The following is a 22,351-nucleotide window of genomic DNA, read 5'->3' as shown; positions in this document are numbered from 1 at the left end:
ACGTGGAAGCTTTGGAGAGAGGGCAAAGAAGGTTCACCAGGTTGTTGCCTGGCCTCGAGGGTGTTGGCTATGAGGAGAGGTTGAATAAACTAGGATTGTTTTCACTGGAAAGACGTGGGCTGAGGGAAGGCCTGATAGAGGTCGACAAAATTATGAGAGGCACAGACTGGGTGGATAGTCAGAGGCTTTTTCCAAGGGTGGAAGTGTCAATTACAAGGGGGCACAGGTTCAAGTTGAGAGGGGGGAATGTTTAAGGGAGATGGGCAGGGTAAATTTTTCACACAGTCCATGGTGGGTGCCTGGATCGTGCTGCCAGAGGATGTGGTGGAAGCAGGCACATCAGCAACGTTTAAGATGCATCTGGATGGGTCCATGAATAGGGAGGAAATAGAGGGACACGGACTGAGTAAAAGCAGAAGGTTTTTTTTTAGTTTGGGCATCATGATCGGCATAGGCTTGGAGGGCCGAAGGGCCTGTTCCCGTGCTGTACTTTTCTTTGTTATTTGACCCTTCTCCAGGTAAAGAAGTTTCTGCTAATTGGATTCATTAGTGGTGATTTGGTCCCTCCTATAAACAATTTGAGCAGATTTAAGAACACACAGAAAATGTACAGAAAGGGAACATTTTAAAACCGCTAGTTTACAGGAAGAAATGTACCAATATCTTTTACATGGAACAATCCAAGCAGAGGTATCTTTGATCCATCATTCCGAGTCAGTGGCGTGTACTCCTGGTGGACATCACGTTTTTCAAATTGCGTGGCTCGGGTGAAGGGTAACTCAAGTACAACTCACCGGAGGCTCCTTCAAAAGCACCAGGCCTCTATTTATAAAACCTAGAATCTCTTCAACTTTGTTTTTGGTTGACGGTTCAACATCTCCATGATGTGTCCATTCCCCCCATCCCCATCCCCCCCCCCCCCCCCCCCCCCCCATTCTGTTTAGAGATGTGTGTCTGCTAGAATCAAGCACACGTGATGCAGGCTCCCCTCTCACTCCATTTGTCACGATGGTCATGTGTCAGTAAAGGGCAGCACGGTAGCATGGTGGTTAGCATAAATGCTTCACAGCTCCAGGGTCCCAGGTTCGATTCCCGGCTGGGTCACTGTCTGTGTGGAGTCTGCACGTCCTCCCCGTGTGTGCGTGGGTTTCCTCCAGGTGCTCCGGTTTCCTCCCACAGTCCAAAGATGTGCGGGTTAGGTGGATTGGCTATGCTAAATTGCCCGTAGTGTCCTAAAATGTAAGGTTAAGGGGGGGGTTGTTGGGTTACGGGTATAGGGTGGATATGTGGGTTTGAGTGGGGTGATCATTGCTCGGCACAACATCGAGGGCCGAAGGGCCTGTTCTGTGCTGTACTGTTCTATGTTCTAAAGAGCCAGGCAAAAAATAAATAATTACTGGTGCTTTTGGTAGGTAGCCACGGCTCTCCCGAAGCGAGGGGAGAAATCAGTACAAGGTTGTTGAGTTTAGAAACAAGACAAAATCATCCACCTGTAGTTTATTCAAAAACATTCCATCCCGCGTTTCCACACAGTTCTTGCTCGATTGAATACAATCCAAGAGAGTTCCAACAGTAATTCAGCCCCACCGCTTTAAGACAAATCTTGATTTGGGAAATGGGGTAGGTTTATTTTGGCACAACGTCCATTCCGTTGTAACTTCAACCTTGGAGAAAACCTTTCTCGTCATAAAAATCAAACAGGAGACCATTTGAACCATTTAGTCCACTCACTCCAGCTCTTTCCCTGGAGATTTCTCTTTTTCAAGTATTTATCCAAATTCCCCTTTGAATGTTCCGATTGAATCTGCTTCCACCACCCTTTCAGGCAGCACCTTCTGGATCATAACAACTCGCTGTGTTCTCATCTCCCCCTCTGGTTCTTTTGATAATTATCTGTGGCCTCTGGTTATACGGACATTCCTGCCAGTGGAAATGGTTTCTCCCTATCTATTTACTCTTGTCAAACCCATCACGATTGTGAGCGCAATTTTCTACTAAATCTCCCCTTAACCTTCTCCACTCGAAAGGGGAACACTCCCAGTTTCCCTAGTCTCACCACATAACCGAAGTCCCTCAACCCCGATACCGTGCTTGTAAATCTCCTCTGTCCGCCTTAGCAGTCAAACTGCGTTTATTCCAATGATCAGAGGCCCGGGGTGGGGTGGGGGGGTGGCGAATTTGCTTACCTTTTCCTCTCCAACCACCTTCCCGCTGGTTCTACAAAAGCTGACTTTCCAGTAATGTGGACAGTGCCATGGCTCATCCTGCATAGATGAAGCAAGCTGGTGGACTCTCGAGATACATCACCAGCCGTACCTCAGCTTTTGATAAGCCTGATCCTCATAGAACCTTCTACCAGTGGGGTCCAGAGAGATATACCCCCCCCCCCCCCCCCACAGTGGCAGGCACCCTTGCTTGGTTTCATCTCCAGATCAGCTGCCCGTTCCCCAGAGCAGAGGCATGAAGGACAATTAGTGGGTTGTCCTGGTGGGGGTAAAGCAATGGTTCAGACTGAGTGGGGAACCACCCTGTTTTGATTGGATCAGCACCTCACCCCGTCAATATACAGAGCATATTAAGTCACAGAAACTATGAAAGAATAATGCTCATTCGACAGCACTGAAGAGGAACAGGACTGATTCACAGATTATTTGTACTGAAGGAGAACCTACAGTGTACCAAAGGTGAAAAAATTTTGAGTTGGCTCAAACCTCAAGAGGTAACAGAGCAGCTAACCTCAAATGGTTCAGCTGGGGGGAGGGGGGCAGGGGTGGGGGGGGGGGGGGGGGGGGTTGCCCCTCTAAGCATGCTCAAATAAGCAATGGACCTCTCTCTCTCCACCTTTAAGACACTCTTTAAATCCAACCTCTGACCGAAACTTTGGTCTTCTGACTTAACATCCCGTCAAATGGCTCGCCGTAAAGTTCCGTTTGATAACATTCCTGTTGAAGCAACTTGGAACTTATCATGTTGAAGGCACTACATAACAGAAAATCGTTGCACCACATGGTGATTCTATAAGATGGACAGGGCACGAGGCCCACCCACATATTTACAATGTATGATTTTTTTATGATGCACACATAAGATGGTACAGGGAGATATTTTTCAAAGGGGGGAGGTTGTACATGATCCCTGAAAATGGATTAAAGTAAATACAATCCTCTCCTCCGTCCATCAAAGCAGCAGCATCATCAAAAGTTCAAAATGGCACACTTGCATTAAGTTATTAGGTGTAACAAACATTGACAATTCTCTTTTCACATTCCACTGCCACACACCCAGTGAAACTTTGCTACACGTTCAAAGTAAAAGTGCTTCTGTATGAAACGTAGATGAAAAACCCGCGTTACAATATTGATCGCATAGCCATCCCACACCATCTCAAAAGGTCGCATTGGTGTCGGTTTCCATACTTGCCACTCCTGGGAACAGGAAGCGTAGTTGCAGCAGAGAGCCAAGGCAAAAAAATAAAATCAAACAAAGAGACAAGAGAGGTGATTATACACTAGCGTCGACGCATCGTGGAAATGAGCCATGGCAAAAAGCAGAAATGGTGAAGTGATGATTGATGTCTTAAAAGAAAAATAAGCATTACCTTCTGGAAAAGTGCTGTAGCTAGTCAGCCTGAGTTAAGACTGGAAGTCTGCATCTGGGAAAGAGAGAGAAAAATACAGAGCGAGCAAGGGCAGCAACGGCTTGAAAGCGCAACTCACAAACGATAAGCATTTTAAAAAATCTGCCGCTATGATTAGGCGTATCCGTTGGTGCAATGGCTTGGTTTAGTCCCGTAACAAAAAAAACGCAGCCCTGGTGATTTAATCCAGTGAACAAGGTTCTTGAGGAGTCATTCAGAAGCAGAGTCGAGCATAGGTTGAAAAACGTCCCCACAGACTTAAACAAACACATGAATAATGAGAGGTAATCGACCCCCAGATGCTAACACATTGGCTCGGCCAAGTTAAGTGTCCTCCCTGCCAAGGAATGAAGGGGTGGGGCCGTGAGGAACAGGAGGAAACCCCTCGAGCCACTTCTACCATTCAATTAGATCTTAGACCTGAACTGCTTAGCTGGCAAATCAACAGCGATTTCTGTTGAGATTGATGTAATGCTTCAGAGGAGTGTGGTAGAGCAAATATTCGACATTGAGCCACATGAGGAGCTATTCTGACACTTGACCAAAAGCTTGAGGTAGCTTTGAGGTAGGTTTTAAGAGGTTCCTTGAAAGGAGGGAAGAGAGATGCAGAATGGGATCAGGAGGGAATGCCATAGCTGAGGGCCCAGGTAATGAGTTGTGCAAGATGTCAGGATTGGAGGGGCGCAGGGGTCTCGGAAGCCTAAGAGCTGGAAGAGGAAACAGAGGTAGGGAGGAGCACAGCCATGGAGTTGATCAGAACACAAGGATGAGAATTTTAAAACCAAAGCGTTGCTTAACCGGAAGCCAATGTAGAACTCTGAGCGTCGGAGGGTGAATGAGGCTTGGTGCAATTAAGACACAAGATTTTGGTTGATGATAAATTAGGCAAGGCAGAAGGTGGGAGCGTTTTTGTTAATAGTCCTTCAAGGGATGCAAGATCAGCATTTCTTCCCCGTCCCTAACCTCCTCTGAGAAGGTGGTGTTGATCCAGCTTTATGAACTAATGGCACTATTAGACCCAGCGTGTGTTCAACATGATGAGCTGAGGCAGGGATGGAGTCAGGAAATATTATAGAGGTTGGAATGGGTAATGGCACAGATGCATTGCCAGAAACTCATCGCAAGGTAAAATAAACCACAAACAATCTGCTTCAGCCTCTACAAATTGCCAGTGAAAGATGGAATCAAACGTTTCGGGAACGGAGTCTGTAGAGTCCTCACCAAACACTCCCAAACACTGCACTGCCTCAAAACATACCTCAGATAAATAATCTCACTGTACCAATGTGCAATTCGTTGGTCCACTCACCACTCTTCCTGTGTTTCTCTGAATTTTGTGCAAAATTGGGGCAGATTTGTCCTGCAAAGTCTACATAGAATGAATTGGTCTCAGGTTACACAAACCCAATTCATACAAGGCCACAAGTTACAGAGAGAATTATGTGCCATTTTAATCTAATTCTCTTGATAGGATCCGACGGTTTTTACAATCTCAACCAATTTTACGCTCTGATCAAGAATGTATTATTGGCATTTTTATTTTGGGCATCGCTGACTGGGCCATCATTTATTGGCCATCCCTATTTACCCTTGAACTGAATTGAATTTCAGTGGGTCTGAAACCACAGGCAAATTAACCAGAAGAGTCACTATGACAATTAGCATTAGGCCTTTAATTCCAGATTTTTATTGAATTCAAATTTCCCCATCTGCCGTGGTGGGATTCGGTCCTGGGTTCCCAGGTCTCTGGATTGCTATGCCACCACCCCTCCAGGAAAACCCCACCAGGACCACCACCAGGACACCTTGTAAAACAGTCTGCAGCACAAAACCTATAATCGCAAGAACATTGCTGCTCTATCATCTCTCCCATGAAGTATCACTCACGTGAAACGAAGGGATACTAAATGTTAGGTGCAGGAGGCGGCCATTCACTGCCTGTTTTGCCATTCAACTGGATGGCTCCCTTTCCTCAACATATCTGCTGCTAAAGCCCTCGTCCATGCCTTTGTTGACTTGACCACTCCAAAGCTTTCTGGCCAACCTCATGTCTTCCAACCTCCATCACATTATGCTTCCCCCAGCCTAGCTCAGACCGGTTCCCATTAACGCATCACCTCTGTGCTCACTGACCTACACTGGGTCCTGATTTGAAAATTCTCATCTTCCTGATTAAAACAATCCATGGCTTCGCCACCCGCCCATCCCATCTCGGTATTCTCCACAAGTCTCTTGAGATCTCTGTGCGTGCCTCCAATCCTGGCCTCTTGCGCATTCCTGATTTTTACTGTTCCAGCATTGCTGGCCATGTCCTCGGCTGTCAGGGCCCTAAGTTCTGGAATTCCCTGCCTAAACCTCTCCTCCCACTACCCCTCTCTCCCTTATGATAATTCTTATAACTTGCTTTTTTTTTAAAAAGCTTTTGCTCACCTGTGCTAATATCACCTTATGTGGGCTCAAGGTCAAATTTAGTTTGAAGGGTCTATGAAGCATCTTGAGACATTTTACTGTATTTAAAGGTGGTATGTATGCAAATACAAGTTGTAACTGCAAACAGTGTTAGACCTGACTAAATCAAAGTAGCAATGACCTGACAATCCCAAATACTTTCGCCCTTGATGTTTATATTTCTCAGCTGTTTTGTCAGCTCCTATAAAGATAGGGTTTGGGGGAGTAAATGTGGAAAAGGGTCAATGTGAATTGGCCACCTAGCAATCAGCAACAACAAACTCAGCAGAGAAGACATTTCCATTTCCTCCGTGTCTTCGCCGGTTTCTGCTCCGTGGTTGCCTTCGAGCCCCGAGCTACACTTGACGCCTCTGGCCTGCGCCCACCAGAATCTGTGGCGTGGCTCCCGTGGCCTGCAGGCTCAGGGGTCCCTCGCACTGGGCTGGCTCCCGCATGCCCAGCTCCCCTCCTGTCCCCATCCGCGGGTGCTCCCCCCGCTGTCTTGCTGCGCCTCTTCCCCTGCCCGCCACGCCCACCTGCTGCGTGCCCCTGGCCTTCCATCTCGGAGAGGCTGTAGGCCATGGCTAGCTGCAAGTCCTCGTCGTCCTCAGAATCGTCCTTGCCGTAGCCGTAATACGGGCGTGAGGTCCCAGGCAGCTGACCATGCGTCGCTCGCAAGGAATCCTGCTGGTGGTCCTGGTGTTCTCGCCGGCTCAGCTCCAGGGCAAGGGCTACCTGGTCTTCCTTACCTGGACGGGATGGACCAACAATGAATGACAGCAGCCCACAGTCTGGCCTCACCCACAAGCCCATCAAGATATTTGTGTATTTTCAAGCAGGGGCCAACAGTTAGTAACCAAGGACACAGTTGTAAGATAATTACTAAAAGAACCAGAGGGAAAATTTAAAAAATATTTATAAGCTGTGATCTGGAACACAATGCCAGAAAGGGGAATGGAAGCAGATTCAATATTCCAAAGGAAATTATATATATTGGAAAAGGGAAAATTTGCAGTAAAACATGGTGGGATGAGGGAAAATTGGGCAGGTCTTTCAAAGTGCTGACACAGGTATGGTGGGATGAATGGGCGCCTACAGTTCCAGATCATTCTAATGATTAATGCTCATTGATGTGTGCTGCATTGATGCTAATGGAGTATTTGCCCCACTCTGTTTCAAGCCATACTGTAAAGCTCTCTTCACTTTGGCCAAAGCGCACACCTTAAACCTCAAAGTTAATGTTGCGGGAAACAGGTAATGGGTATTTGAACGCTTGAGGACAGGGGTCTGCTGGGACACTGGGCGTGGGTGTGGAGTGTTGACTCTGAACTCAGTCAATGAACTCCCTCAGCCAGGCTCCGTGTCGTAGCTTTGACTTCACCAGCTGGCATGGATCCTGCTACACCAACATTCTGATCCCATTACCCTCGCTTGAGATTGGCATCCTGTGTTGCTTTGGTGTGTGTGTGGGGGGGGGGGAGGATGTCAGTCTGTATGGGTACCCAGCATTCACGGGAGCAAAGCAGATAAAATACTGCGTATAAGACTATGGGGAAGCAGCTGTTACCCTTGGTTGAAGGATCAATAACGAGGGCACGAAAAGTCATTGGCAAAACAAGGAAAATCCCAAGGCTTTTTACACGTGCATAAAAAGCAAGAGGGTAGCCAGGGAAAGGGTTGGCCCACTTAAGGACAGGGGAGGGAATCTGTGTTTGGAGCCAGAGGAAATGGGCGAGGTACTAAATGAATACTTTGCATCAGTATTCATCAAAGAGAAGGAATTGGTGGATGTTGAGTCTGGAGAAGGGTGTGTAGATAGCCTGGGTCCCATTGGGATCCAAAAAGACGAGGTGTTGGGTGTCTTGAAAAATATTAAGGTGGATAAATCCCCAGGGCCTGATGGGATATACCCCAGAATACTGAAGGAGGCGAGAGAGGTCATTGCTGAGGCCTTGACAGAAATCTTTGGATCCTCACTGTCTTCAGGTGATGTCCTGGAGGACTGGAGAATAGCCAATGTTGTTCCTTTGTTTAAGAAGGGTAGCAAGGATAATCCAGGGAACTACAGGCCGGTGAGCCTTACGTCAGTGGTAGGGAAATTACTGGAGAGAATTCTTCGAGACAGGATCTACTCCTATTTGGAAGCAAGTGGACGTATTAGTGAGAGGCAGCATGGTTTTGTGAAGGGGAGGTCGTGTCTCACTAACTTGATAAGAGTTTTTCGAAGAGGTCACAAAGATGATTGATGCAGGTAGGGCAGTGGATGTTGTCTATATGGACTTCAGTAAGGCCTTTGACAAGGTCCCTCATAGCAGACTGGTGCAAAAGGTGAAGTCACACGGGATCAGAGGTGAGCTGGCAAGATGGATACAGAACTGGCTAGGTTCTAGAAGGCACAGAGTAGCAATGGAAGAGTGCTTTTCTGATTAGAGGGCTGTGACTAGTGATGTTCCGCAGGGATCAGTGCTGGGACCTTTGCTGTTCGTAGTATATATAAATGATTTGGAGGAAAATGTAACTGGTCTGATTAGTAAGTTTGCAGACGACACAAAGGTTGGTGGAATTGCGGATAGCGATGAGGATTGTCAGAGGATACAGCAGGATTTAGATTGTCTGGAGACTTGGACGGAGAGATGGCAGATGGAGTTTAATCCAGACAAATGTGAGGTCTAATACAGGTAGGGAATATACAGTGAATGGTAGAACCCTCAAGAATATTGACAGTCAGAGAGATCTAGGTGTACAGGTCAACAGGTCACTGAAAGGGGCAACACAGGTGGAGAAGGTAGTCAAGAAGGCATACGGCATGCTTACTTGCATTGGCCGGGGCAATGAGTATAAAAACTGGCAAGCTATGTTGCAGCTGTATAGAACCTTAGTTAGGCCACACTTGGGAGTATAGTGTTCAATTCTGGTCACCACACTACCAGAAGGATGTGAATGCTTTAGAGTGGGTGCAGAAGAGATTTACCAGGATGTTGCCTGGTATGGAGGGCATTAGCTATGAGGAGAGGTTGAATAAACTCGGTTTGTTCTCGCTGGAACGACGGAGGTTGAGGGACAACCTGATAGAGGTCTACAAAATTATGAGGGGCATAGACAGAGTGGATAATCAGAGGCTTTTTCCCAGGGTGGAGGGGTCAATTACTAGGGGGCATAGATTTAAAGTGCGAAGGGCAAGGTTTAGAGGAGATGTACGAGGCAAGGTTTTTACACAGAGGGTAGTGGGTGCCTGGAACTCGCTGCCGGAGGAGGTGGTGGAAGCAGGGACGATAGTGACATTTAAGGGGCATCTTGACAAATACATGAATAGGATGGGAATAGAGGGATACGGACCCAGGAAGTGTAGAAGATTTTAGTTTAGACGGGCAGCATGGTCGGCACAGGCTTGGAGGGCCGAAGGGCCTGTTCCTGTGCTGTACTTTTCTTTGTTCTTTGTTCTTTGAGGGGGCATAATTTTAAGGTGAGGGGCAGGAGGTTCAGAGGAGATTGAGGAAATTTCCTCCCAGAGGATGGTGGGAGTCTGCAATACAGTGTCTGGGAGGGTAGTAGAGGTGGCAAACATCACAACCTTTAAAAGGTACATGGAAGAGCACCAAGAAATGTGCTCATTCAAGGCTATGGGTCAAGTGTTGGAAAGTGGGATTAGTGCAGATTTAGTGAATTTTGTCGGTGCAGACTCGATGGGCCAAAGAGTCTCTTTTGCACTGTATGACTCTATTTGATCAAATTCAGGACAAGCGATTCCTGCACTGCCCGCCTGGTTCTCCTGCTGAGCAGGTGGTTACCACCTCTCTGTACATGCTATCCACAATACTCTCTGCCTCAGGGATGCCCCACAGTGTCCCCAGCCATCGCTCCAGCTCCGAAACCTGGTCTTCCAGGAGTTGCAACTGGAGATACTTCCCGCACACATGCTGGCCCCGGGCACTGGAAATGGACCAGACTTCCCACATAGAGCAGGAGGGGCACACCACAGCTTACAGCTCTCTTGCCATGACTTACCCCTTTAAATTAAACATTTCAGAAGATACTTAAAATCAAATATCAATTACTCTCAGGCCCGTCTACCCTGGCCCTTGTTACTACAGAATACAATCCTTACAAACTATAAACTACGAACAATAAAAGTAGTAAATGCTTATCGACCATACTCACCCAATCACCTGATTCCACTTGCACTGCATCACTTTTGAATCCTGATGTCACCGCAGGAACTCCAAACTCCAATTTAGCACTCTGCCCAGTCTCTCTCCCCCGCTCTTTTTCTCCACTGCTTTGCTTTCTATACTTCTATGACTTTTGTTTACTAAATTACCTTATTTCACTTTGACTAGATTTAACTTTACTTCCCTTTTACTAGTGTTCCGTACTGAAATTCAAGGAGCTACTTGAAGGGTGGCACGGTGGTTAGCACTGCTGCCTCACAGCGCCAGGGTCCTGGATTCAATTCCAACCTTGGGTCACTGTCTGTGTGGAGAATGTATGTTCCCCCCATGTCTGCGTGGGTTTCCTCCGGGTGCTCCGGTTCTCTCAGTCCAAAGATGTGCAGGTTAGGTGCCCTCTGGCCCCAGCTGACCCATCAATGGTATGGACGCGCTCCAGCGCAACCAGTGCCATCGTGTTCAAAGAATCATAGAATTTACAGTGCAGAAGGAGGCCATTTGGCCCATCGAGTCTGCACCGGCTCTTGGAAAGAGCACCCGACCCAAGCCCACGCCTCCACCCTATCCCTATATCCCAGTAGCCCCACCCAACACTAAGGGCAATTTTGGTCACTAAGGGGCAATTTAGCATGGCCAATCCACCTAACCTGCACATCTTTGGACTGTGGGAGGAAACCGGAGCACCCGGAGGAAACCCACGCAGACACGGGGAGAACGTGCAGACTCCGCACAGGCAGTGACCCAAGCCGGGAATCGAACTTGGGACCCTGGAACTGTGAAGCAATTGTGCTAACCACTCTGCTACCGTGCCCTCCCCCCCCCCCCCCCCCCCCCCCCGCGTTGGCTGGGATGAGTGTGTGTGGGAAGTGTAATGTGTACATGCAACTGCAGCTCGTCAGCCTCCTGAGCGTCAATCACAGACCCGGCGAACCCCACACCATTTCCCATGGGAATCGATTGCGTTCCATGTGGCTCAGGTGCTAGCCCCTCAGACGGTTGCTGAATCGGTCCAGTTACGGTGCCAGTTTTGCTGTTGTCGAACTCCACTAATCCTGTCCCGGCGGCAACATTTAGCCTCAGGAACGGAGAATTCCGCCGAGGATCTTTAAGCAGAAAGGAGGGTGGGGGTAATTTTCAAAGTGTATGACCTGGACGCCATGGCCACCAATGGTGGGGGTGAAGAGGGATGAGGGATGAATGCCTGAAGCATTCAAGGTTGAGGAAGAGCCGGAAAATACCACCCGCAGTGTTACCTCCAATTAAATTGCAGAGGCTCGCCTTGAAAGGCCGATTCTTCATCACTCGCTCCTGCACGTGTACCACCCACCCTCTGGTGGGTCTAATCTGCCGATGAGACGGGACTGATGTTGACAGGAGGAAACAGCATCGATGGCTCACCAGTATTTCTCTATGCTTCTGATTTAAAGCAGGCTATTGCTCCGGTGGTCTTTAGGGCAGAATGCCCCCACTGTTGCACGGGTCCTCAGATGAAATGAAAAAATGAAAATCGCTTATTGTCACGAGTAGACTTCAATGAAGTTACTGTGAAAAGCCCCTAGTCGCCACATTCCGGCACCTGTTCGGGGAGGCTGTTACGGGAATCGAACCGTGCTGCTGGCCTGCTTGGTCTGCTTTCAAAGCCAGCGATTTAGCCCAGTGTGCTAAACAGCCTCTAAACGGCCCCTGTTAGGGAAGATCATTTTGCTCGGTTGATTGAGCCCTTTATTGTGTCCCGAGTCGATGCCTCGGTTGAATTGAGTGATTTCTCCAGTTTTATTCTTCGTCATGTTTGGATACAATGCTGGACCACTTCAAAGGGTGGTTAAGAGTCAACCACCTTGGTATGAAACTGGAGTCACATACAGGCCTTGACCAAGTAAGGGTAACAGGTTTCCCTCAATAAAGCACGTGAATGGATAAGTTATGTTTTACAACCACACTGTGCTGTTTTGAGGCATCACATTTCAGATTAAATGTTATAGCTAGGCCCAGTCTGCCCTCTCATGTTGAAATAAAAGATCCCACAGCAATATCCTGAGGAGTGGGTTTGACTGGAGTCTAGCCGAGCACAAAGGAAGATGATTATGTCTGTCAGGTGACAATAAGCGTATTCTCAAGATAAGACCGCTAGAGTTCCTCAGGGTGGTTTCCTAGGTCCAACCATCTTCAGGGCGAGTGATCATCCGTTCCAACTTAAGGGGATGTTCATTGGTGATGGCACAATGTTGAACTCCATGGGCGACCCTTCAGATACGGAAGCGGTCTGTGTCCGTGTGCAGCAAGACCTGCACAACAGTCAGGCTTGGACTCTTAATTTACAAATAAAGGCAATGCCCATCTCCAACAAGAGTGTCACCATCTCCCCGTGACGTCCAATGGCATTACTATTGCTGAATTCCCCCTGTATAACATCCTGGGGAACACCATCGATCAAAATCTTAACTGCACCAACCACAGTGGCTACGAGAGCAGTTCAGACGCTGGGAAGTCTGTGGTGAGAATTCCGTGGGCGGCAAGGTGGCACAGTGGTTAGCCCGGGTTTGATTCCGATCTCGGGTGAGTGCCTGTGTGAAGTTTGCACATTCTCCCCGTGTCTGCGTGGGTTTCCTCCAGGTGCGCCGGTTTCCTCCCACAGTCCAAGGATGTTTGGTCATGCTAAATTGCCCCTGAAGGTGGGGTTGCTGGAATACGATGGGGGATTGGGCTGAGGTCTTTCAAAGGGCTGGTGCAGACCAAATGGGCCGAATGGCCACCTTCTGCACTGTAGGGAGTCTATGATTAACTCACCTCCTGATTCCCCCAAAAGCATCCACCATCTACAAGTCAGGAGTGTGATGGAATACTCTCCACTTGCCTGGATGAGTGCAGCTCCAACAACACTCAAGAAGCTCCACACCATCCAGGACAAAGCAGCCCCGCTTGATTGGCACCCCATCCACCACTGCCGATCCCCAGCCAAGTTTCTGCACCTTCCAAAGCTGCAAATTCTACCACCTAAACATGCCGACCGACAGATTCTCCTCCAAGTCACACATTATTCTGACTTGGAAATATATTGGCCGTTCCTTCACTGTCGCTGGGTCAAAATCCTGGAACTCCCTCCCTAGCTGCACTGTGGGTGTACCTACAACACATGGGCTGCAGCAGTTCAAGAAGGCAGCTCACCACCACATTCTCAAGGGCAATAAAATGCCACAGAGGCCCTTATCGCATGAGCAAATAAGAGTGGAGGGAGGAATGATATTAATCGGCTAGCTCTTTCAAAGACCTAGCACAATGGGCCAGTTAGCACCCTTTTGTACTGTATCATTCTATGGTTCCATGAACACTTTCACAAAACTACCTCGTCATGCAATTATCTTTGAAACATCATTAGATCTTCATGGCCTGGCTCCTGTGTGGGTCTAAAGCAGTGTGCTCTGCCTGTTCCCCATTCATCACCCAGATTCGGCACGGTACGGATGCACAGTGGTTAGCAGAGTCACTTCACAGCACCAGGTTCGATTCCCGGCTTGGATCACTGTCGGTGTGGAGTCTGCACGTTCTCCCCGTGCCTGCGTGGGTTTCCTCCGGGAGCTCCGGTTTCCTCCCAAAGTCCAAAGACGTGCAGGATAGGAGGATTATCCATGCTAAATTTCCCCTTAGTGTCCAAAGGGTTAGACGTGGGGTTACTGGGTTACGGGTATGGGGCAGAGTTGTGGGCTTGTGGGGTGCTCTTTCCAAGAACCGGTGCAGACTCGATGGGCCGAATGGCCTTCTTCTGCACTGTAAATTCTATGTCTATGTCTGTAAAAAGATTCAGCCTGCATTGTTTCACTATGCGTTGGCCTCATGCCAACTCCTCAAAGCAACTTGACCATAAGTGTAACGAAACTGGAGCGCACAGCCTACCAGTACACTAGCTCGAAGACCACCTGTTTCTATCGAAAACAAACAAGACAGGGGCGCGAATGGGATGGGCAAGGGAAGATCTTCTTTATTTCTACATAAATTTATTCTGGATTCTTGCAAGCAGTGCCGAATGTCTCTAGTCAAAGTTTCTAATCGCTGGCGTGTTCTATCCTTCCTGTCTTGTTGCCATTTCGTTCCCACTGATCTCTTCTCTAGTTGCTCCCCAGATTACCCTGTAGCTGCCGTTGAGTTCACTGTGTGTGGCTTAGTCTCTCCTGGTCCTCCTATCTCGCTTACCGTTTACTCGGACTGACTTCAGCTGCCCGTCTTCTTCGATTTCCACCCTTTCTTCACCATTATCCACAATCCTTGGAGACAAAAACAGACAGGTTATATTGGGAACATGAAAAACCACTCCCAGGGTGGGTACAACACTGGGTTTGATAGAGAAAAGGTTCCCTCTGCACTGTCCCCATCAAACACTCCCAGGGCAGGTACAGCACGGGGTTAGATACAGAGTAAAGTTCCCTCTGCACTGTCCCCATCACACACTCCCAGGACAACACAGCACGGGGTTAGATAAAAAGTAAAGCTCCCTCTACACTGTCCCCATCAAACACTCCCAGGACAGTACAGCATGGGGTTAGATACAGAGTAAAGCTCCCTCTACACTGTCCCCATCAAACACTCCCAGGATAGGTACAGCACGGGGTTAGATACAGAGTAAAGCTCCCTCGACACTGTCCCCATCAAACACTCCCAGGATAGGTACAGCACGGGGTTAGATACAGAGTAAAGCTCCCTCTACACTGTCACCATCAAACACTCCCAGGACAGGTACAGCACAGGGTTAGATACAGAGTAAAGCTAACTCTACACTGTCCCCATCAAACACTCCCAGGACAACACAGCACGGGGTTAGATACAGAGTAAAGCTCCCTCTACACAGTTCCCATCAAACACTCCCAGGACAGGTACAGCACAGGGTTAGATACAGAGTAAAGCTCCCTCTACACTGTCCCCATCAAACACTCCCAGGATAGGTACAGCACGGGGTTAGATACAGAGTAAAGCTCCCTCTACACTGTCCCCATCAAACACTCCCAGGACAGGTACAGCATGGGGTTAGATACAGAGTAAAGCTCCCTCTACACTGTCCCCATCAAACACTCCCAGGACAGGTACAGCATGGGGTTAGATACAGAGTAAAGCTCCTTCTACACTGTCCCCATCAAACACTCCCAGGACAGGTACAGCACGGGGTTAGATACAAAGTAAAGCTCCCGCTACACTGTCCCCATCAAACACTCCCAGGAGAGGTACAGCACGGGGTTAGATACAGAGTAAAGCTCCCTCTACACTGTCACCATCAAACACTCCCAGGACAGGTACAGCACGGGGTTAGATACAGAGTAAAGCTCCCTCTACACTGTCCCCATCAAACACTCCCAGGACAGGTACAGCACGGGGTTAGATACAGAGTAAAGCTGCCTCTGCACTGTCCCCATCAAACACTCCCAGGACAGGTACAACACGGGGTTAGATACAGAGTAAAGCTCCCTCTACACTGTCCCCATCAAACACTCCCAGGACAGGTACAGCATGGGGTTAGATACAGAGTAAAGCTCCCTCTACACTGTCCCCATCAAACACTCCCAGGACAGGTACAGCATGGGGTTAGATACAGGGTAAAGCTCCTGAAACACTCATCTGAGTCAAAAGATTGCGCTCCAGAAGTTTGGGCCAGTGATCGAAGCTGACAATCCCAGTGCAGTGCTGAGAGAGTGCCACTCTGTCTGAGATGCTGGATAATATTGAACAGAGGACAAGCCTGCTCTCTGCGGTGAAAGATCCATGGGCACTATTACAAAATTGAATCGGGGAATTTTCAGCCATATGTTGCACGTTAGTTCTTGGGAGCGTGCTGTCGGCAAATTGGGTCCATGTTTCCTACAATAGTGACCTAACTTCAAAATTAGTGAACTGACTGGAAAGCATTTGTGGAAATCCTGAAGCTGTAAATTCCAGACCGTCACAAGCCTACTAATATTTTGGCTTTTAAGTGGGGTGGCTTCATAGAAATTGCCACAGGGATGACTGTCACGTGGCAACCAAGAATTCAGTCACCTCTCAATCCATTACTCTTCCTCGCATTGCAAAGCAGAATTCCTCAAGTGGCATGGGCTCAATGGGCCGAATGGCACAAAATTAACGCATTAATAGTAAATGTGGGCTTGAATTAGACCATAATAAGGTATGAAGATAATAGCATTCATTTCGAGAGGGCTAGAATACAAGAACAGGGGTGTACTTCTGAGGCTGTATAAGGCTCTGGTCAGACCCCATTTGGAGTATTGTGAGCAGTTTTGGACCCCGTATCTAAGGAAGGATGTGCTGGTCTTGGAAAGGGTCCAGAGGAGGTTCACAAGAATGATCCCTGGAATGAAGAGGAACGGTTGAGGAAAAACTAGAACCAGAGGTCACAATCTCAGACTAACGGGGATGATCCTTTAAAACAGAGATGAGGAGGAATTTCTTCAGCCAGAGGGTGGTGAATCTGTGGAACTCTTTGCCGCAGAAGGCTGTGGAGGCCAAATCACTGAGTGTCTTTAAGACAGAGACAGATAGGTTTTGATTAATAAGGGGATCAGGGGTTATGGGGAGAAGGCAGGAGAATGGGGATGAGAAAAATATCAGCCATGATTGAATGGTGGAGCGGACTCGATGGGCCGAGTGGCCTCAATCTGCTCCTATGTCTTATGGTCTGTCTTACTCCACTACTGATGATGTGTTGCTGTGATAGTAATCCTCAAAACCCTCCCCATACCTGCTCTAACCACAAATCCACCCTGGTACCCACAGGAACCCCCTGTTCACACAACCTCCGCGGCCAGTTCAATAAAACTGGTGGCAAATTATTGTGACTCTCTGAATCTCCTCCCAGTTACTCACTTTCTGGTGGTGATGCGTCTTCCGTTAACGAGCTTTGTTGACGTCGACACTGATCGGAAATTCCCCACTCCGCTCCCGCCAACATTGGCGGAAAATGACGAGAAGTCTGCTGAGGGTAAAATGTATTTGTTAGAGGGTGAGGGGAGAAGGATTCAAACAGTGAAAAGGCAGAGACTCATAAAACAGCTGAGCGATGAAGTTGGAGGAACACAAGGGGCGCAATTCTCCCAACGGGAGACTAGGTGCTGACGCCGGAGTGTTTGACTCCGACGTCGGAGGCCGCTCCTCGCCCCCTATTCTCCCACCCCCAGGGGGCTAGGAGCGGCGCCACGTCAATTTCGCGCGCCAGGCCTTGGCGCCCGCGTCAAAGCGGCGGCGCATAAATAACGCGGCCAGCGGCGCTTAAATTTTTTTTATAAATGTTTTTTTATTGAGTTTTCATATTTTATACGTATATGACAAATTACAAGTTATTAGAGAGAGAAAAAAAAAGGAAAACACAAAAATTTAACATGAATATTTACAGGTAAGCACCTTCATAACAATAATTGTGGCCGCCCCCTTTAGCCAGCATACATATTTTACATTCCCCAATATGGCCGAGGCACATGTTTATAGGCATTTATTTATAGTTTGGTTTTGGGCCTTGGCTTGCCATCAAACCCCCATACCGAGCCCGTAGCCCCCCCCCCCCCCCCCCCCTCCCCCCGGCTACCTTCCCCCGATTCCCGTCCATTTTCCCCTGGTTCTTGGCCACCCGACTATTCTTCCTCATGTACCACAAACAGGTCCCGGAACAAGTGCATGAATGGCTCCCACGTTCTGTGGAAGCCGTCGTCCGACCCTCGGATGGCGAATTTGATTTTCTCCATTTGGAGAGATTCCGAGAGGTCGGACAGCCAGTCTGCAGCTCTGGGTGGTGCTGCTGACCGCCAGCCAAACAGGATTCTACGGCGGGCAATCAGGGAGGCAAAGGCAAGGGCGTCCGCCCTCCTCCCCAGGAATAGATCTGGCTGGTCTGAAACCCCGAAGACCGCCACTATCGGGTATGGCTCCACCCTCACCCCCACCACTTTGGACATAGCCTCGAAGAAGGCTGTCCAGTACTCCACAAGTCTGGGGCAAGACCAGAACATGTGGGCGTGGTTGGCCGGGCCTCTTTGGCACCGCTCACATTTGTCCTCCACCTCCGGGAAGAACCTACTCATACGGTTTCTCGTTAAGTGGGCTCTATGTACCACTTTTAGTTGCGTCAGGCTGAGCCTTGCGCACGTGGAGGTGGAGTTGACCCTATGCAGTGCTTCGCTCCAGAGTCCCCACCCTATCTCCATCCCCAGGTCGTCCTCCCATTTCCTTCTTGTTGCGTCCAGTACGGTGTCGTCCCTATCTACCAGTCGGTCATACATGTCACTACAGTTCCCTTTCTCTAGGATACTTGCGTCCAGTAGGTCTTCCAGTAGTGTCTGTCGTGGCGGTTGTGGGTACGTCCTTGTCTCCTTTCGTAGGAAGTTTTTGAGCTGCAGGTACCGTAGCTCGTTCCCCCCAGCTAGCTGAAATTTCAGCGGCACTTAAATGACGTCACCCGCGCATGCGCGGTTGCCGTCCTACCCGCGGGCGCCCCGCACGACATGGATGATTGATCTTGCGGGGCGGCGGAGGAAAAAGAATGCGTCCTTTAGAGACGCCGGCCCGCCAATCAGTGGGCACCTATCGCGGGCCAAACCCCTCCTGAGCACCCCCCTGGTGCTCGATCCTCCCCCCCCCACAGGCCGCACACGCAGCGTTCGCGCGCTGTTCATGCTGGCAGCGACCAGGTGTGGTTGGCGCCGGCATGAACCGGTCGGATTGGGCAGGCCGCTCGGCCCATCCGGGCCGGAGAATCGCCGCTCGACCGTTAGAAACGGCGAGCCGCAATTCTACGAGCGGCCTGTCGTAAAACACGACACGCCGTTTGGGGGGGGGGGGGGGGGGGGGGGAGAGGAGGTGGGAGAATCGCGTGCGGGGGCCAGGGCGGCGTGGCGGGAATCGCCTGGCACTCCCGCGATTCTCCCACCCGGCGTGGGGGTCGGAGAATCGCGCCCAAGAACTGGGGGTAGCCGTTCAGCCCACGGAACTTGCTCAATAAGATCATGGATGATCTAGATTTCCACTCTATTATTCTCATCTTGCTTTTTTCAACCCACATTACCCTTATCCCAAAACAGTTCACCCGAACAGCCTGGTTCTCATTTTATGTCCCTTTTTGTGGACTTGGAAATAGTTTCTATCAACCCTATCCTTTATTCTAGAATTCATAGAATTTACAGTGCAGAAGGAGGCTATTCGGCCCATCGGGTCTGCACCAGCCTTTGGAAAGAGCACCCCACTTAAGCCCACACCTCCACCCTATCCCCGTAACCCAGTAACCCCACCTGACCTTTTGGGACACTAAGGGCGATTTAGCGTGGCCAAACAACCTCACCTGCACGTCTTTGGACTGTGGGAGGAAACCGGAGCACCCGGAGGAAACCCAAGCCTTCCTCCTGAAGTCAGGTCCTTGTCTCATCACCCTGAGCCATTTTCTCGACAGTTTTGTCAGTGGTGGTTTGTCACTCCCAGGGGCAGGATCCAAGTCTACCTCAGCCAGAACAGGAATAGACGCCATGCTGCTGGCATTATTGTGAGCCCCGCGTTAGCGACAACCGAGCTAACCAAACCCCTTAATCATCCAAAACACCTCTACTAGATCACCTCTTAATCTTCCATATTCAAGCAAATACATGCTTAATTTATGGCATGCAACCTGCCCTCATTCCTTAATCCTTTTAATCGCAAATATCTGCACGGAACCCTCTCCAAGGCCAATAAATCCTTCTCATGGTGCATTGCCAAGAGGTGGACTGACTATGCCAGGTGTGGCCCATAAGAACATAAGAACTAGGAGCAGGAGTAGGCCATCTGGCCCCTCGAGCCTGCTCCGCCATTCAATGAGATCATGGCTGATCTTTTGTGGACTCAGCTCCACTTTCCGGCCCGAACATCATCACCCTTAATCCCTTTATTCTTCAAAAAACTATCTATCTTTACCTTAAAAACATTTAATGAAGGAGCCTCAACTGCTTCACTGGGCAAGGAATTCCATAGATTCACAACCCTTCGGGTGAAGAAGTTCCTCCTAAACTCAGTCCTAAATCTACTTCCCCTTATTTTGAGGCTATGCCCCCTAGTTCAGCTTTCACCCGCCAGTGGAAACAACCTGCCCGCATCTATCCTATCTATTCCCTTCATAATTTTAAATGTTTCTATAAGATCCCCCCTCATCCTTCTAAATTCCAACAAGTACAGTCCTAGTCTACTCAACCTCTCCTCATAGTCCAACCCCTTCAGCTCTGGGATTAACCTAGTGAATCTCCTCTGCACACCCTCCAGTGCCAGTACGTCCTTTCTCAGGTAAGGAGACCAAAAGTGAACACAATACCCCAGGTGTGGCCTCACTAACACCTTATACAATTGCAACATAACCTCCCTAGTCTTAAATTCCATCCCTCTAGCAATGAAGGACAAAATTCCATTTGCCTTCTTAATCACCTGTTGCACCTGTAAACCAACTTTCTGTGACAATCAGAGCTTCATAAAACGGGAGCATTAATTCCACTCGTACTCCAGGTGTTCATTGCTGGTTCTATCCTGTGCACAACCAGTTGGCCCCAATTCCCGGAAATGTCTGGAAAGGACAATAGCCAACAATTCTAACCCTGGTTGTGAATCAGCCATCTCCTACTGGAAGTCAGTGCCGTTGGCGGCCGAATTTAAATTCAGATATTAAAATCTAGAATATAAAGCTAGTCTCAGTAATGGTGACCATGGCAAAGATCATCGATTGTCATTAAAAACCCATCTGGTTCACTAATGTCCTTTAGGGAAGGAAATCTCCCATCCTTACCCGGTCTGGCCTACATGTGACTCCAGACCCACAACGATGTGGTTGACTCTTAACTGCCCCCCCTGAAATGGGCGAGCGAGACACTCAGGGCAAGGGCAACACCCTTCCACACTTCTACCACCCTTTGTGTGAGGAAGTGCTAAGTAGCACAATGGTTAGCACTGTGGCTTCACAGCTCCAGGGTCCCGGGTTCGATTCCTGGCTTGGGTCACTGTCTGTGCGGCATCTGTACGGTCCACCCGTGTCTGCGTGGGTTTCCTCCGGGTGCTCCGGTTTCCTCCCACAGTCCAAAGGTGGACTGGCCACGCTAAATTGACCGTCGTGTCCAAAAGTTAGGTGGGGCTACTGGATTACGGGGATAGGGTGGAGGTGTGGGCTTAGGTGAGGTGCTCTTTAAGGGACCGGTGTAGACCCGATGGGCTGAATGGCCTCCTGTAAATTTGATGACTCTCTCCTGAAAGGCCTGGCACCAATATTATGTCTCTTGTCCTGGAATCCCACACCAACAGATTAGAATTTATCTCTGTCTACACTCGCAATTCATTTCAAAAATGCTAAACAAAAAAACTCCAATCAGGTTGGCCCTTAACCAGGGCCCCCTCATTATTAATGCAAATAACCCACTTGATATTCCAGGAAATGCATGACTAATTTACATAACCGCTCCTCATATTCTAACCCTTGAAGCCCTGGTAACATTTATGGTGAATCTGCGTTCCCAAGGGCAATATATCCTTTGTAATGGGCAGTCCCCAGGTCCTTTCACACAGCCCTGAAATCCACCACCCGTGACATTGGTGGAAATGGGGACTGTTCTCCTTGGGAGAGAAGGGGAGATTTGTTAACGGTGCTCAAAATGGACAGGGGGGAGAAACTTTCCACTCGTAAAAGCATCAAGAGTGAGAAGGGGACAGATTTAAAATGATTTGCAAAAGAGGCAAATGTGATTGAGTGGTTTGACTCGAGAAGGCACTGCCTGGTGGGCGTAGATTCAATCGAGGTATTCAAGAGGGCATTAGATGATTATATGAATAGAAACAATGTGCAAGGTTATGGTAGCATATTTGTTAGCACAATGGCTTCACAGCTCCAGGGCCCCGGGTTCGATTCCCGGCTTGGGCCACTATCTGTGCGGAGTCTCCCACGTTCTCCCCGTGCCTGCGTGGATTTCCTCCCACAATCCAAAGATGTGCAGGTTTGGTGGATTGGCCATGCTAAATTGCCCTTAGTGTTGCGGGGGGGGGGGTTACTGGGTTAAGGGGATAGGGTGGAGGTATGGGCTTGGGTAGGGTGCTCTTCCCAAGAGCCGGTGCAGACTCGATGGGCCGAATGGCC

General features: G+C 49.0%; 1 protein-coding gene across 4 annotated transcripts in view; it reads right to left on the bottom strand.

The window, feature by feature from the left end:
• Nucleotides 1–3,051: 3,051 nt before the first annotated feature.
• The window catches only part of dnajb2 (DnaJ heat shock protein family (Hsp40) member B2), a 72,089-nt gene continuing 52,789 nt past the window's right edge, over nucleotides 3,052–22,351 (bottom strand). The window contains exons 7-11 of one of the 4 annotated variants that reach the window (XM_038790145.1): nucleotides 17,095–17,203; nucleotides 14,440–14,510; nucleotides 6,622–6,834; nucleotides 3,599–3,652; nucleotides 3,052–3,425 (exon numbers count right to left, since the gene is read on the bottom strand). In XM_038790145.1, the coding sequence (XP_038646073.1) occupies nucleotides 3,633–3,652; nucleotides 6,622–6,834; nucleotides 14,440–14,510; nucleotides 17,095–17,203 (413 nt within the window). In that variant the 3' untranslated portion in view covers nucleotides 3,052–3,425; nucleotides 3,599–3,632. Of the gene's footprint in view, nucleotides 6,835–14,439; nucleotides 14,511–17,094; nucleotides 17,204–22,351 lie in introns of all 4 variants that reach the window. The other 3 variants (XR_005459825.1, XM_038790143.1, XM_038790144.1) reach the window with 3 other exon arrangements.

This window comes from Scyliorhinus canicula, chromosome 2 (genome assembly GCF_902713615.1).
Source record: "Scyliorhinus canicula chromosome 2, sScyCan1.1, whole genome shotgun sequence".
NCBI lineage: Eukaryota > Metazoa > Chordata > Chondrichthyes > Carcharhiniformes > Scyliorhinidae > Scyliorhinus > Scyliorhinus canicula.
This window is presented reverse-complemented; position numbering and strand designations above follow the sequence as displayed.